Genomic DNA, 13437 nt, shown 5'->3' on the forward strand with positions numbered 1-13437 from the left:
GCACAGCCCAGCCCAGACCTACTCAGGTCAACTGTTTTTATATGGATCACTGAGTTCTTGATGAACAGTGGCCTTCTGGTCAGGATCACTGCATCACTTTTTCTTAAGAAAAAGTAGTCTAACTCCCAGTATTTCCTATATTGGGTGGAGTTGTATGTGTGTGCATTTATCAAAAAAGTATTCATCTTCAGGATGAATTTGTTGCTCAGAAGTTGGCTTTCACATGTGAGAAAACGGTGTATCTGTTTTCTACGCAGAAACATTAACCTTTTCAAGCTATTGCACCTCTGACAATTGCTAGCTGTACAGCAGTGTTTTTATTTATTAACCTCTTGGCAAGCTCTATGCTTAAACATATTTGCATTTCATAAATATATACATATATTTATGTGTATAGATATTTTTATACTTCTTTTGATTGATACTGTGATGCTGTAAAAAAATACGTATTTTGGTTGGCATATGATAAAGGAACCAATGGTCTATCTAGGTGTTTTTGAAACAGGAGGAAAGCTCAGCTTGCTGTGATTTAATGTTCTGATTGAAGTTTAAGAAGGAAATCAGTCTTGCAGCATCTTTTTCATTTTTAGTTTTCTGTATTAAAAATATACCAAGCTAGCTAGTTGAGATGCAGAATTGGTAAGCTGTACTGAAATCTCAAAGGCTTCAGCAATTGCATTGACTAAATTGTAGGAATACTCACTCAGAACTTCTAGTAGTTATCACATATCCGTGAGTAAAGATAGATTAAATGTTGGATGTGTGACTTCTGTTACATGCAAGGAGATGCTCATATTGCTTTCTATTGCTGTGGAAATGGATGTGCAAGAGAGAGCATCAAGCTGTAGAGTAAACCCTTCTAGTGCATAAGCCCTGCAAAATGATGTACAAGTCAGCCTGGGCATGTGGCTTTTTTGAGGGGTGGAGGGTCTTTTTTTTGTTGTTTGTCTAAGACATAACCTTTCTCCAAACTTATATCTCAAGTAACTTCGTATACCCGGCATTTGAAAATAATGTGAGAGCTGGTAGTAGTGGTATTCTCTGTTAGCGAGTATATCTTTTCTTGCACATGAGTAATGAGGTTAGTTTTATCAAAATATTTGAACTATTGACTCCATGGTTACAGTTGTAAAAAGCTTTTCCTAGAGCAAATCAGTTATAGAAACATTTGTTTTAAAATTATTCCCAGGTGTTAAGGTATACAGATATTCTGTTGGCATTTTGATTCTTAGAAGACAATGAATAAGCTAAAGGTGGTGTAAAAGTTGTACTAGTTCTAAAGTTATGACCTGCATAAGTGTAGCCTGTAATAGAAGGTTTTATACGCTTTATATCGGTTTCCTTCTGACATGGAGCTCTGATAAGTGCCAAATGAAGGCTTTTACAACTCCTTTAAAAAGCGTATACATCCAGGGCTATAGATTGTAGTCTGAAATATGGCAGCTGTTTCCAAATGTTTCATAAACAGCTGCTCAGAAAAATTGGTAGGTATGTGGTTAAAGCTAATCATTGACTTTGAAAATATACCTAATGCTTAATAGTGCAAAGTAGAGTGATGTATCTCCTAGTTACATAAAACTTATTTTAAAGAATTTTAAGGCTTGTGATTTTATTATCTTGAAGTGAGTAGGAAAAAGCAAGGAAAAAAGCATTGATGGATGGAGACTTACAAAATCATCCTGACATCTGCTTCTGTTACTTAATTCGTTGTGTACTTGTCTTTTGCATATTGCCTTTGTAAACTAAGATGTTAATACTGTTCGTTGATAGGTTTTGGTTTGCTTTATGGTTTTTTTAAATTTCTTTTAGCTACAGACTTAAGATTGTTGTCACTTACCTTCTTGTCCAAGTGATTAACAACTTTTGGTGGGTTTGGTTCCTCCTCTCCTCCCCCCCGACCCCGCCCAATTCCTTTTTCTGGTTTGGGTTGGGTTTTTTTTCCTTTTTCTCCTTTTTAAACATCTGAGTGGTTTGGTTTGGTTTTTTCCATTTATTCCTGGGGGGGAGAGAGGGGACCTCACCGGCAGACTGCAAAACTCAATTTTTGATGGGGTTGTATGTCTGTATCTTCTACTCACCTTTTTTGTGTTAAAATCTTGTGTGCTTCTTAGCTGCTATCTCCTCAAAGGCAATCTGGCACTTCACTGATACTGTTATCAGGAGGGTGGAATCCTTGCTATGTCAGATGTCATTTAATTTCACTGCTTAATTGTAACCATTTATGTTCTGATAATTTTTTTTTTTAAAGAGTAATTTTAAAGCATAAAGATTCAGTTTGAGTCCTGAATTTATTTAAATAGAATAAATACTCCTGAATCTATTTAAAATAGAAAGAACAGCTGGGTCTTATTTTAGTTTGAAATATGCAAGCCTATGAAGCAACAGAAGCAGCAGCAGCAACAATAAAGCAACTCTACAACACACACAGCTGTCTATCAAGCATCTTGGAATACAAAATATTCATGAGATACAGGCTAATTTTCCTTGATCATTTTAGGCAAAGTAAACAAATGGTATCTTGATTCAAACCAATTGAACTTTTTTCTGCAGAAACTTGAGAGTTTTCCTAGAAGCATCTTGAGTGTCCTAGAGGAGTGATTTGATAAGGAATGCTGTTGTCTGGAGGAGTGTTCTTTTTTGTTTGTTTATTTGATGTCATTGCCCCTAGGGGAACTTCAACACCATTTTGTACTCCAATACATGAATCTTCAAGATCTGTTGGGCCTTTTTTGTATTGAGAATTCTGTCAAATTTCTATTCACCTTCAGTGGAAAAGGTCCGATTCATAAGCCATAGAAGAATCATTCCATCGCATGTTTGTAAATACTATACCCTCCTACACAATAACTGCTGTAAGACAGCAATAATTCTTGGAGTTTTCACAGCTAACTGTGAAATCTTCTTTCTAATAGCATTATAATTGACGCTTTGACAAAATTCTTCAATGCAAAAATGCCACAGGAACCACAAATGTGTTATTTAAGTCATATAATTAAATAATCATTCTGGTCTAAGAATTTAGTTAATAACTGTCTCTTAAAAAAAAGTGCTAAAACTGGAGTGCAGTGGTTAGTCTGTATTTAACAGGTTTCTTTAATCAAAGCTTTGGTGTATGGATGCTTTCCTCCAGTTGCATAGCTATAATCCACAGTGGGCTAAGTGGTACTAACTTTTCGTAAAGTCACACATCACTGCATCTTTTTGCCCCTTATTATGCTGAGATATATTCTTTCAATAGTTACTGAGCTGTTACAAAGTGGAGAGGTTTCTTGATTGTTATGAGAATTTCTTTTGTAATATTTAGACTGCTAGACCGAATGACACGTTTAACAAAATTTGGGACCTCTTATTTGGTTCTCTATGTAAAGAGAGGGGGAAGCTCATTAAACCATTACAAGCTTAAATTTATTTTATTTATAGAAACCCTTCTAAAGAATATTTTCTGGGAAGAAGGAATGCAATGAGAAGTCACAGGAAAATGCACAGCCTAAAGCTCTGGTAGTGTTTAAAATTGGTGCCTATGCTAATCTAATCTGAGCTCACCACAGATCCCAAGGGAGCTTGATGCAGGATTCCAAAGAAACTTATTAACATCCAAAGCATGTTTTTTATAATAAAAATCAGTCTTGCTGAAAAAATTCACTTGCTTTTTATATTTGAGGAGGGGGAAGGAAATGCACAATGGATCATTTAACATTCTGTTTAATGATTTTATTAGTTCGTATGCATTCACTTTGGTCTAAATCCAAGTCTGTCTTTGTTCATGAACTTGAGCATTGAGCAGGATTTTTATTTTTGTGAAAATGCACAATTATCTCTAAATATTTAATTTATTAATGGTGTTACTGATTTTTCTTTTAAATATTAAGTGCACTGTGGTTATTGAATCTGCATTATTGAATCTTGCTCTGGCAAGGCTAGCCTGCTTAACAGAGAAATCTGGCCTGGTCTGCTTCTCTTACAGTTACAAATATAGAGGCTACAGAAGTTAGACCCGTCTACAGGTAGAAGTAATTTACTTTTGCAAGCATTGAAAATGTGAGTTAGGTTGAACCATTGAAAACATTTAAAGGAGAAAAACAATAAAGCAAGCTGGAATGAGAGGAGTTGATTTAACTGCCTGTTGGTCAGCCAGTCAGGAATACGCCTGGCAGCGTACGAAGCAGCCAACGAATTTCAACCAGCTAATAGAAACACGTACGTTAAAATCCCTGTAGCCTTAATAGTTTTTCTTCCTGAACCTTTGGGGACACTGAGTAGTGAAAGATGAGAGTACTTGACATTCTGCTCACTTGGAGAGCTCCTCATTTTCCTTTAGGAACTCCTGGCTTCTCTGAATGGATCTCAGGGGGGATCGGTTTACTAGGATTTGTTTTTTGATTATTGCTTGTGGTGGAACTTAAGATTTGGATAGTTTGGGCAGAATGGTGCCAATATGGCACTCCAAGCAAGTAAAAATATATGTAGTGTATCAGCAATGAAAGAGCATGGGATCCCTTTCAGCATTTAAATGTGCTCTAATTATATTTAAAACAAGTCTTGTGTGGTTTTTAATTTGTCCTACCTGTGTTACACACAAGAGGTCAAGAGACCCGACAGCATTATGATTAAATAACATTTTAAATGAAATCTCCTTTTTTCTTTAAGAGAATCTGCATTGTATTAGAATTAAGAGATTAAATTTACTTGACCTTTGAACAGAAAATAATTGTACAGAAAATCTTGCTTTATCTAGATTATGTCAGCAGGGAGCAATTTATTCAGTAAAATTTTTATAGCAAGAGAGCTTATTTAGCTTAGTTGTTTTGTTCCTATACTTTGCATTTCACGCCTATTTAAAAATAGGAAAAATATGACTCTGAAATACTTCACTATTCTATGTAATTTGTTAACAGTATTTCAAAATGTTAGTGAAAGAAACCTGCATTTTGTGGTCATTAGAGATCCTTAAATAGTCAGATTTGCTAATGGAGTTAGACTGTCAATACCTCTAGGGGGTAGGTAGCTTATCATGGTGTACACATAGAAACAGGGAACTGAGACTTACAGACTGAGGCCATAATTGCTGAAATACAAGCTGACCTCTAATGCTTCTGTTATGTTAGGCACCAGAGCTTGTCATTGAATAGTACAAAAAGCAGAACAGTGTTGAAACTTGGGGCTAAAATTGTATGTCAGTCTAAGTTCAATATTTCTCAACTGTAAGGGCACATGCCTAATTCACTTAATATTAATTGCTTATAAAAATTCATTAATTCCTAAACTTAAGATGCTGACAAACCTGTGTGATCAGTGGTAAGTAGTGTGTTTCTATGGTCCACATCTACTTAATTCTTAGGAATCCTTTTGGTCTCTAGTAAATTTTGTAAACCAACAAGTAGCAATGGTTTGATTTCATTCTTTTGACAGTATTTGTGGTCTCTTACTTACAACCTTTTTCCCCCTGAAAGATCAGCATTTTGAGAGAGGCTCTGGAACATTTCCTAGACAATCCCTAGTTCCGATAAAAGTTTTCGTTTTGAGACTCGCAGGTAATATTTTTTTTCCTCGTAAAAGCTTGTGCAGTGATGTTATGTGGGCTGTCATAGATGTGTACATACATAGAGCTCTTGCTTTGCCTTCTGTGTTGTTTGCTATTAGCTTGTTCTTTGTTTTGAAACAGGAGATCCTGAGAAGGAACTTAATCCCAAGAAGAAGATTTGGGAGCAAATCCAACCTGATCTTCATACCAATGACCAGTGTGTGGCTACGTACAAAGGAGTTCCGTTTGAAGTGAAAGGGAAAGGAGTCTGCAGGGCAGAGACCATGGCAAACAGCGGAATTAAATAAATAAATGGTTATTAGAAGCTTTTTCAGATGTTGAAATGGAAAGTAATGCAAGCACAATAAAAAAAAAAGAGTATATTACCCCTCTGAAATGCATGGCTAATACCTTTTTTGTTTGACTCCTCTTCCAGAGGTACAGAATGTGTTATGCCTCCAACATTTTCACAGTTCACTCATTCACCATGCTTACTGTCCTTGAGGTTAAGTGTTGTCAACAGTCATTAACCACTCGGTGCTCAAGACTTAACTGCCAAGGCTTGTTCACGGTAGAACTACACGCAGGCAAGCATATTTTCTGGACAGTTAAAAGGTTTAGAGGATCTGTAGAGCAAGAGCATCTCAGTAAGGAAAAATTTCTGCCACGTTCCTTGTTTGCTAACGGCTCTTCAAGAGATGCAGGACTAGCAGTTGGTCAGTGAAGACCACAATTGTCTTCATTCTTCTAGTCACCTTTTAATAGTTTTTCTCCTCTTCTTTCAAGCAGTTTTCATATACATTATAAGCCTCTGCAACTTTGTTCTTGGCTGTGTTGTCTCAGTAGTCTGCAGAGAAGTGTAATGGGAAGATTAAACTGTACCCTTTATGCTCTAAGATACACGAATGGACATACTTTCATGTCCCACAGTTAAGCTGTTATAATGTCAATAAGATCAAGCTGTCACTTTGCTAGAGTCCATCTAGCTATTTTCTTCCAAATGATAGATAGTACTAAGAAAGAATGAATAGCAAATAGATTGCCAGTGCTAGTCAAATACTACCAAAAAAATAGCCGTTTCCAGTGCCCAAACAGGTATAAAATGAATTGATTTTTTGTTTTAATGTATTTTTATGCAATGATATTTTATACAAAAGACGCTTTGGATTTAACAGAAATAGCTTCTTCAGTTTTTACAGTTAGAATTATTCCATAATAATGTAGTACAAGTAGTTATGGTTGCTATGGTAATAGCTTCAAATTATTTCTTTTAATTCCTGTCCTTTAATAATTTGAAAATAACTATTTTAGATCAATTTACAATAAACCTTTTAAGAAACTATTTAAAGATACATCAGATATTTTGGCATATAATATTTAATTAACTTGTTACTGTCTAACCACTGAAACAGTAAGCGCTTTTTTAACTACTGAAATAAAAAACTTAGCCACTGAATTTTGCAGGCTTTGAACTTCATCCAGTGAACTGGGAGAGAAAACAAAATGACAATGATATAAAATTAAAAGGAACGGGCGCAAAAGAGATGAACAGATTTCTTTTTTGAATGAGTTTTGTATGTGCCTATAAACTGTGTTAATTTTTTGTGCATCTGGGAATAAATAATAGTAATTAGTTCTTTTAAATGTGTAGAATAGCGTTAAGCACATGGGAGCTATTTTATCTGCCTTGTAAACTACATATCCAATAATGTCTTACTAAACAAAATTCTTGAAGTTCAAAATCTCAATTTAACTAATCCTGAATCAAGGTAAGGAAATACTTTTACAGTAGATAAATCTTAGCTTGTAGTACTGGAAAGCTCTTTACAAACTTTGGAATTCAGAGGAACTTCTGAAAGCTTGAAGAATTGGGCAAAGAGGCTCCCTTACAGTCTGAACTCATGTGCATTTCTTACTTCTTTTTTTTTTCCTTCCAGATCTGTTTTCTGTATGAACTGCAATATACAATCAGGTGTAGCGTAAAAATCTCATTTGTGACTACATACATATTAAGAGCATGATTTAGAGCAGTAGCTTGTTCTGATTTTGTGGTTGAAGCTAGGATTCTGGATGCATTAGTGTGAGTACTCTATGAAAGGCAAGAAGTTTGGTAATCTAACGAGATATTTCCAGTTGCGTGCTCAAAGGTATTTGGTATGGATGTGGAATTTTCCAGTTGATGGCTTCTACTTTTTTGTTTCTATTAAACGTTATCTACCATTGAAAATAGACAAATGAGCACCTGAAAGCTAATTTTATTCCTTGCTGTGTTTAAGTAGAAGCACTTGATAATTATTTTGTCTTATAAAATTCAAGAGCTTTCTTAAGACAATGGCTCTTTCCTCTTTAATTATGCTCTTCTGGTTGTCTAGGAAAATGTATTTATGCTGTACTGAGCTCAAAAGCGACAACAGGGTACTTGAGGCCCTGTGCAAGTATGCTTCCTCACTGAATCCAGCCTCTTCTGTCTTGTCTGCATGAGTAAGTAGAACTGCAGTGAAATCCTTCCATGTGGGACCCAGAAGTTCCTGTAATGAAAAACAAATCTTAAATAGTTATCTTTTCTTGTTTCTTTTCCCCACTCCTACCTCATATACTTATGCATTAACAGACCAGTTATATGTTCTTTTCCTGGCAGTAATCCAGTTCAGGCTATCTGAGTTGCTGAAATTTCTGGGGGTTTTCACCTTCCAAGACATTGACATCCACTTTCAGTGGAAATAGTGGTCGTGCAGTACAGAGCAGTTCTCTGTTCTCTTACTACAGATGTTAGTAGAATTTCTTCAGTTAAAAAAGTCTATGTAAATAAGGAAAAATGGTTGTTTAGCTATGTCACACATTAGAAAAAAAAATGTAAAATGCAAGTAGTTTTCATCAGTAGTTTCTACCTATCCGTATTTCTACACTTTTTACACTCTCTGAAATTTTTTTTTAAAAAATCACCAAATCACCTCGTGTTGAAAAAAAAAAATGATTAATTTCTATGCGACACCAATTGCAATTCCAGCTGTATCCCATAAAACTGAACTATTCTCAGCAATTCAGCAAAAACACAAATCAAATGCATCAACCTAAGTGATGGGCCAGAGTTTGTCTTTAACTGCTGTGGTTCATCTGATGGAGGGAAATGGAGAAAACAAGCTGCTTTTTTGTCAATGAGTACAGAAAATTTTAATATGAGTAAGAGATTGGGCTTTCATTTACAGATGTAAGTGAAATTACACCTTTAGTGCAATCATGCTAACTCGGTGTGTGACAAGAAGCCTATGTTGGTAATAAAGTCCACTTTGCGATGATCTTAACTCTGTAACCTAAATATCAAGGTGTATAAAACTGCTTTAAAGGATATCTTTCTACACCCAAGATAGCGATTAATTTGTTTTAGACACTGGGGATGAAAAAAATTTAAACCTGTACAAAATTTTGGCATAAGCTGTCTAAGGAAGTGTTGGGTTATCAGTTTTGGAGAGAGAGCATAGTGCCTTGATTTGCTGAGGACTCAAAGGCAATGCTCGTGTTAGTTCTGAAATCAGTATCTGCCACTCTCCATTCATTAGGCTGTGTTACTGAAATAAAAAAATCCAGAGAGATTTAAATGCCAGTAGTCTTCTACTGATATGCCATTTTCATTGATATGCCATCCCTGATTTGCAGAGGATTATTGTAAAAACTCCCGATTGCTAAAGGTAATCTTCACACTAATGTCTTCTTGGAATGACTTACTGAAATGTAACCATTACTGTTCATATTCCCAGCACCCACGCAGCTGTCCTGCCCCATTTGTTTGTGGCTGATGAAATCACAGCATCTGGTCTTTTAAGGGGAAAATAACTAAAAAGCCAACCATTATATAAGCTGAGAGCCAGTTGTAATCATGAAACAGAAGTAAGTGTTGCTTTCTCATTATTTTTAAACATGCTTTATTTCCTTTCCAGAAGGGGTTTTAAAGCTCCATTTAAAAGGAAAAGGCATGGTGGCATCTCTTACGCTTTTAAAGCCCACATGGACTTGATCCCAAACCATCTCAAACTAGAAGCATGATGACTTTTTCGTTGGCTTAGAGTAAAAATATTTTGAGTAAATAGTGCTTTCTCTTAAATACCATGAAGTATGGAGAGACGGAGAACTGCATAAGGAAAAAGGGTAACACTGAAAACAAATATATGTAAACTGACAATGAGTAAGAGTGTGTTGAAATTAGAACCAACTCTCAAACTACCGAAAAAGTGAGGAGTAACCTACCAATAGAGAGTAACCAGAAAGAAGAAGAGAGCAAATCAAACACATTTTGAAAGCTGTTTTTCTATCTATATATTGGTATATTTTTATCTACATACGTATTATATATTTAAGTAATATCAGTTACAGCAGGTAATAAGAGTTGATGGACCAGGAAGTCCCTTCCAGTCCTAAGGATTTTTAGAAAGTTCATTAGTGTAAGACAGATGCAAAGTGTAATGTGCAGAGTTTGGCAATAACTGAAACCCTTTGTTTCTTCGTAAATCAGACAATCCTGGTTCATCTGATCAGATAGATAAACTGAGCAATATCTGTTTGCCACCCCCCCCCCCCCCCCCCCCCCCGCCCCCGATACGTATGCATGGTAGTGAGAAATTTCCGACTGAAAAGAAAGCCATTCCTTTTCAGTGTCTCTCCCTACATACCTTACCTACTTGCAAAAAAACCCATTTTTTCCCCCAGGAGGTTTAAAATACTTGCTTCAAGTCAGTTATGCTGGAAATTTTCCTTAGCCAGAGTAAATTTATGGTAACTTTCTAGTATTTTCTCTTGAACAGATACAGCAGTAGTGACAGTGCAGGACAGAGCTAAGCATCCTTGTCCCAGGTCAGTCAGATTTTCTGCGTGATTTTGGACCTGTCGCTCTCTGCTTTGGTCCTATACAGACTGCAGGAGAGTGAGGTAACCAGACTTTTGCTTGCTTTAAGTAGCATTTCTCTTTAACAAGGTAGATCTGTCATGATAAAGCATTAATTTCTGAGAGAAAATCTTACTTTGATAGGTAAATTTGGTTCCTAAATTCCTTTGTGCCGAGTCCATGTACAAAAGAGCAGTTCTTGCCTCTCTGTTCTCAGGTTTAGTGTGGTAAGTGTAGCTATGGGTATGGTGTTGGAGTTCTGAATGCCGTGTTTCAGCTGCTGGACTGGGAAGTGTTCCAGTTTTCAGCTACACTTATCTAGTTCACTTTTGCAGTCAACTCTTCCATAGCTATTGTCACCTGAAGGCAAAAGAGTTGCCATTAGGGCAGAGACTTCTATTTACTTATTTATTTGTTACCTGGATGAACTGAATTGCATGATCGCTTTCATCCGGACACAGAGGCAAGTCAGCCCTCAGGACCAAGAGAGCTAGATGCAGGCCTTCCTCCCCGAAGTGCTGAGCCAGGGCTGAACTCACTGTGTCTCTCACCTGCTCTTTGCTCAGACCACTGTGAGGGTAGCTTGGAGTGTCAAGTACTCGAACACGGAGAGCTAGCTCACAGCCATTTCTTCGTATAATCCCCGAGATGCGGCAGCTGCGTCCAAGGCTGCAGCATGTAGTCACAGAGCTTGGGGACTGATGACTCACAAAGTCTGAGCTGCCCAACAGGCTGTTCCCAGCAGCGCTTTTGCCAGTCTGAGTTCTTCCAAGGACAACAAGGTTGATGGTCATCTCATTTCTGTCTGCCATTCTCTATGGTTTTATCCACAAACCTGTCACTAAGTGAAGAACAAATAACATGAGTAGTTTCAGATGACTTTAAAAAAATAATCCAGCAAAAATTGCAAAATTCAATGTCTTTTGAGTGTCCTTCCCTGCCTGAAATGTTGTTAAGGAGTGTGTGGTGTAGATAGACATTCAGTAGAGCACATATACCTCTCTCTGATCCAAGGATTGATCTTTGCTGTCCTTCCCAGTCTGTTGCTTAGAAATAGCAAGGCCGCATGGAAGGTGTCACAGGTACAAGAGCAACCTAACAGGCTGTGCTCCTACACTGGCAGAAACTGAAGAGCTGGGAAAGAATCAGATGTGAGAAGAGTTTTAGGAACAAGTAAAGCAGATAAAGCGAAGGGGAGGCAACAGAGAAGGGAGGGAAGGGAGGAGTTGGGAAACAACTGTGGAAAACAGCATTGGCATGCAGGGAGAGTAGGTTATGAAAAGGAGGAAAACTACGGGAGGAAGAAGAGAATGGTTACAAATAGGTGCTGCTGTTGTTAAGTGACCATGTTTCAGGAAGTAAATCTTTACTTGTTTTTAGGAAAAAAAAATGGATAGTCAGGGAGAAGTAGCTTTTAAAGAAGCACTTTTTCACAGCAGTGAGCAGCTTAGAATATGTCTTTCATCAGCTACCACTAAAGTTGAAATAGACAGTAATCCGAAAGGGCTTTCTGATACAGATAAATATAAGGAATATGTCTTCATGAAAAAAAGAAGAGCTGAAATAGCCAATGCTGCAGGTTCTAACCCCATATGAAATTGAGACTTTGGAAATGTATACTGTACAAATTTTTAGACTTATGGCACAGTTAGTGGAAAAGAAAAGCATAGACTGGTGGATGGAGAGGGGAGATGGGTGAGTATCATTTCCAGTTACTATAATTGTTCATAAATAAGCCCTCTCATTCTCTTTGTACTTTTCTGTAATCCAGTATCTGAAGGGTTTTTGGTACAGGTTAATCATCTAACAGGAATACTGGCTGATTAAATAAATTCAGAGGTGTTTCAGATGGAAAACCATATTGGCAAATAAGTAGTTGATTTTAAGTTGTCAGTGTCACCTGAACTTCAGAAAGATATTTTTTTTTTTTCTTTTTTGTTAAGATACTATCTTTAGGTACTCATAGAGAGATCGTGGATAATTTTAGAATGGGATTTCCTGTGACTAATTTATTTAGATTCTTGCATGTGCTGTTCAAGCTTTTTCCCTCTCATTAAATCCATGCCCAAATCAATCTTTTGAAATAACTTCAGTACAAAGCCAAACATTCAAGAGCTATTAACATACTTATTTTGTTCCAGGCAACATTGAATACTGTACACAATGATCTTCCTTACTGAATTCACAGAGAGGTTTTTGTGGATTTTTCAATGATGAACTTTTTTTTCCTGTAGCATAGTAATATGACACGGTGGACATGCATTTGTCCATTCCTTTTCTAAATCATGATCAAGGATTTGTTCTATTTTTTCCTGTAAGCAGCCTACACTTAGATTAATTTTGTATTATGTCACTTACCTCATTTTCCCTTAAATTCCTCTTTCATTCAGACTTCGTTCATAAACCACGTGTGCAGTGTAAAAAGAAGTTCATATGTGAACTTTGAAACTAACAGCAGCAACGTACCATGCTGAGACTGTTACGTACATATTAATCTGGTTAATCTATTACTTACAGATCCTCATATCCTGTTGAATTTTTGCAGATACAGTTTTTGCAATCACTTTAGTGATTGTGTGAAGTTGGTATTTTTGAAAGTTACTTGAGTTCTACCAGCAGTTAAATGTGAGAGTGATAATGGAGGTACTGGGATTACTTTGTGTGGCATGTTCTTGAATGTGTGTTCATATATGCATGTGAAGAGCATATGCACTTTCGCTTAGTGTTGCAATGAATTAATAATTGCAGTATTTTCATATCACAATGTAAACCATATGCAAATGTAAATCCGTTTGCCTAACAAAGATGGATTAAAAAAAATCAAAAAATGGATTAAAATACAGAAATTATTTGTGAATCAGGAAGAAAACTGAAGGCTTGCACCGCTGCCAGTCGTGCATTAGCTACTGGCTCAATAGCTTGATACATTTCTCTTGCAAGCATCATTCTTTGCCATGCTATAGTAGCATTAAAACCAGGGATAGGTTTGTCCTTTCTGGACAGAAAGGACCTATCACTTGCTTTTTAGACAATTTCCCAC

At 36.6% G+C, this 13437-nt stretch overlaps 2 protein-coding genes across 25 annotated transcripts in view; one reads left to right on the forward strand and one right to left on the reverse strand.

The window, feature by feature from the left end:
* AIMP1 (aminoacyl tRNA synthetase complex interacting multifunctional protein 1) overlaps nucleotides 1–6863 on the forward strand; it is a 40390-nt gene extending 33527 nt beyond the window's left edge. For 13 of the 24 annotated variants that reach the window (XM_075149729.1, XM_075149735.1, XM_075149740.1 and 10 more), the window contains one exon: nucleotides 5663–6863. In XM_075149729.1, the coding sequence (XP_075005830.1) occupies nucleotides 5663–5829 (167 nt within the window). In that variant the 3' untranslated portion in view covers nucleotides 5830–6863. Of the gene's footprint in view, nucleotides 1–1809; nucleotides 1867–5450; nucleotides 5532–5662 lie in introns of all 24 variants that reach the window. The other 11 variants (XM_075149722.1, XM_075149724.1, XM_075149721.1 and 8 more) reach the window with 2 other exon arrangements.
* Nucleotides 6864–6945: 82 nt separating this feature from the next.
* On the reverse strand, nucleotides 6946–12834 carry GIMD1 (GIMAP family P-loop NTPase domain containing 1). The gene is made up of 3 exons (XM_075149741.1): nucleotides 12756–12834; nucleotides 10817–11238; nucleotides 6946–8049 (listed from the first exon to the last, which is right to left on the reverse strand). Exons 2-3 carry the CDS (start codon nucleotides 11207–11209, stop codon nucleotides 7777–7779), a joined length of 666 nt encoding a protein of 221 aa, XP_075005842.1. The 5' UTR covers nucleotides 11210–11238; nucleotides 12756–12834; the 3' UTR covers nucleotides 6946–7776.
* Between the last annotated feature and the right edge of the window lie 603 nt (nucleotides 12835–13437).

This window comes from Calonectris borealis, chromosome 4 (assembly GCF_964195595.1).
Source record: "Calonectris borealis chromosome 4, bCalBor7.hap1.2, whole genome shotgun sequence".
In the NCBI taxonomy this organism is placed as follows: Eukaryota; Metazoa; Chordata; class Aves; order Procellariiformes; family Procellariidae; genus Calonectris; species Calonectris borealis.

Coding starts and splice junctions, on each gene's coding strand:
- GIMD1 (XM_075149741.1), bottom strand. CDS start 11,209: ATGGCAGACAGAAATGAGATGACCATCAACCTTGTTGTCCTTGGAAGA. Junction 8,050..10,816: donor ATGCAATTCAGTTCATCCAG/GTAACAAATAAA, acceptor TTTTCATTACAG/GAACTTCTGGGTCCCACATG.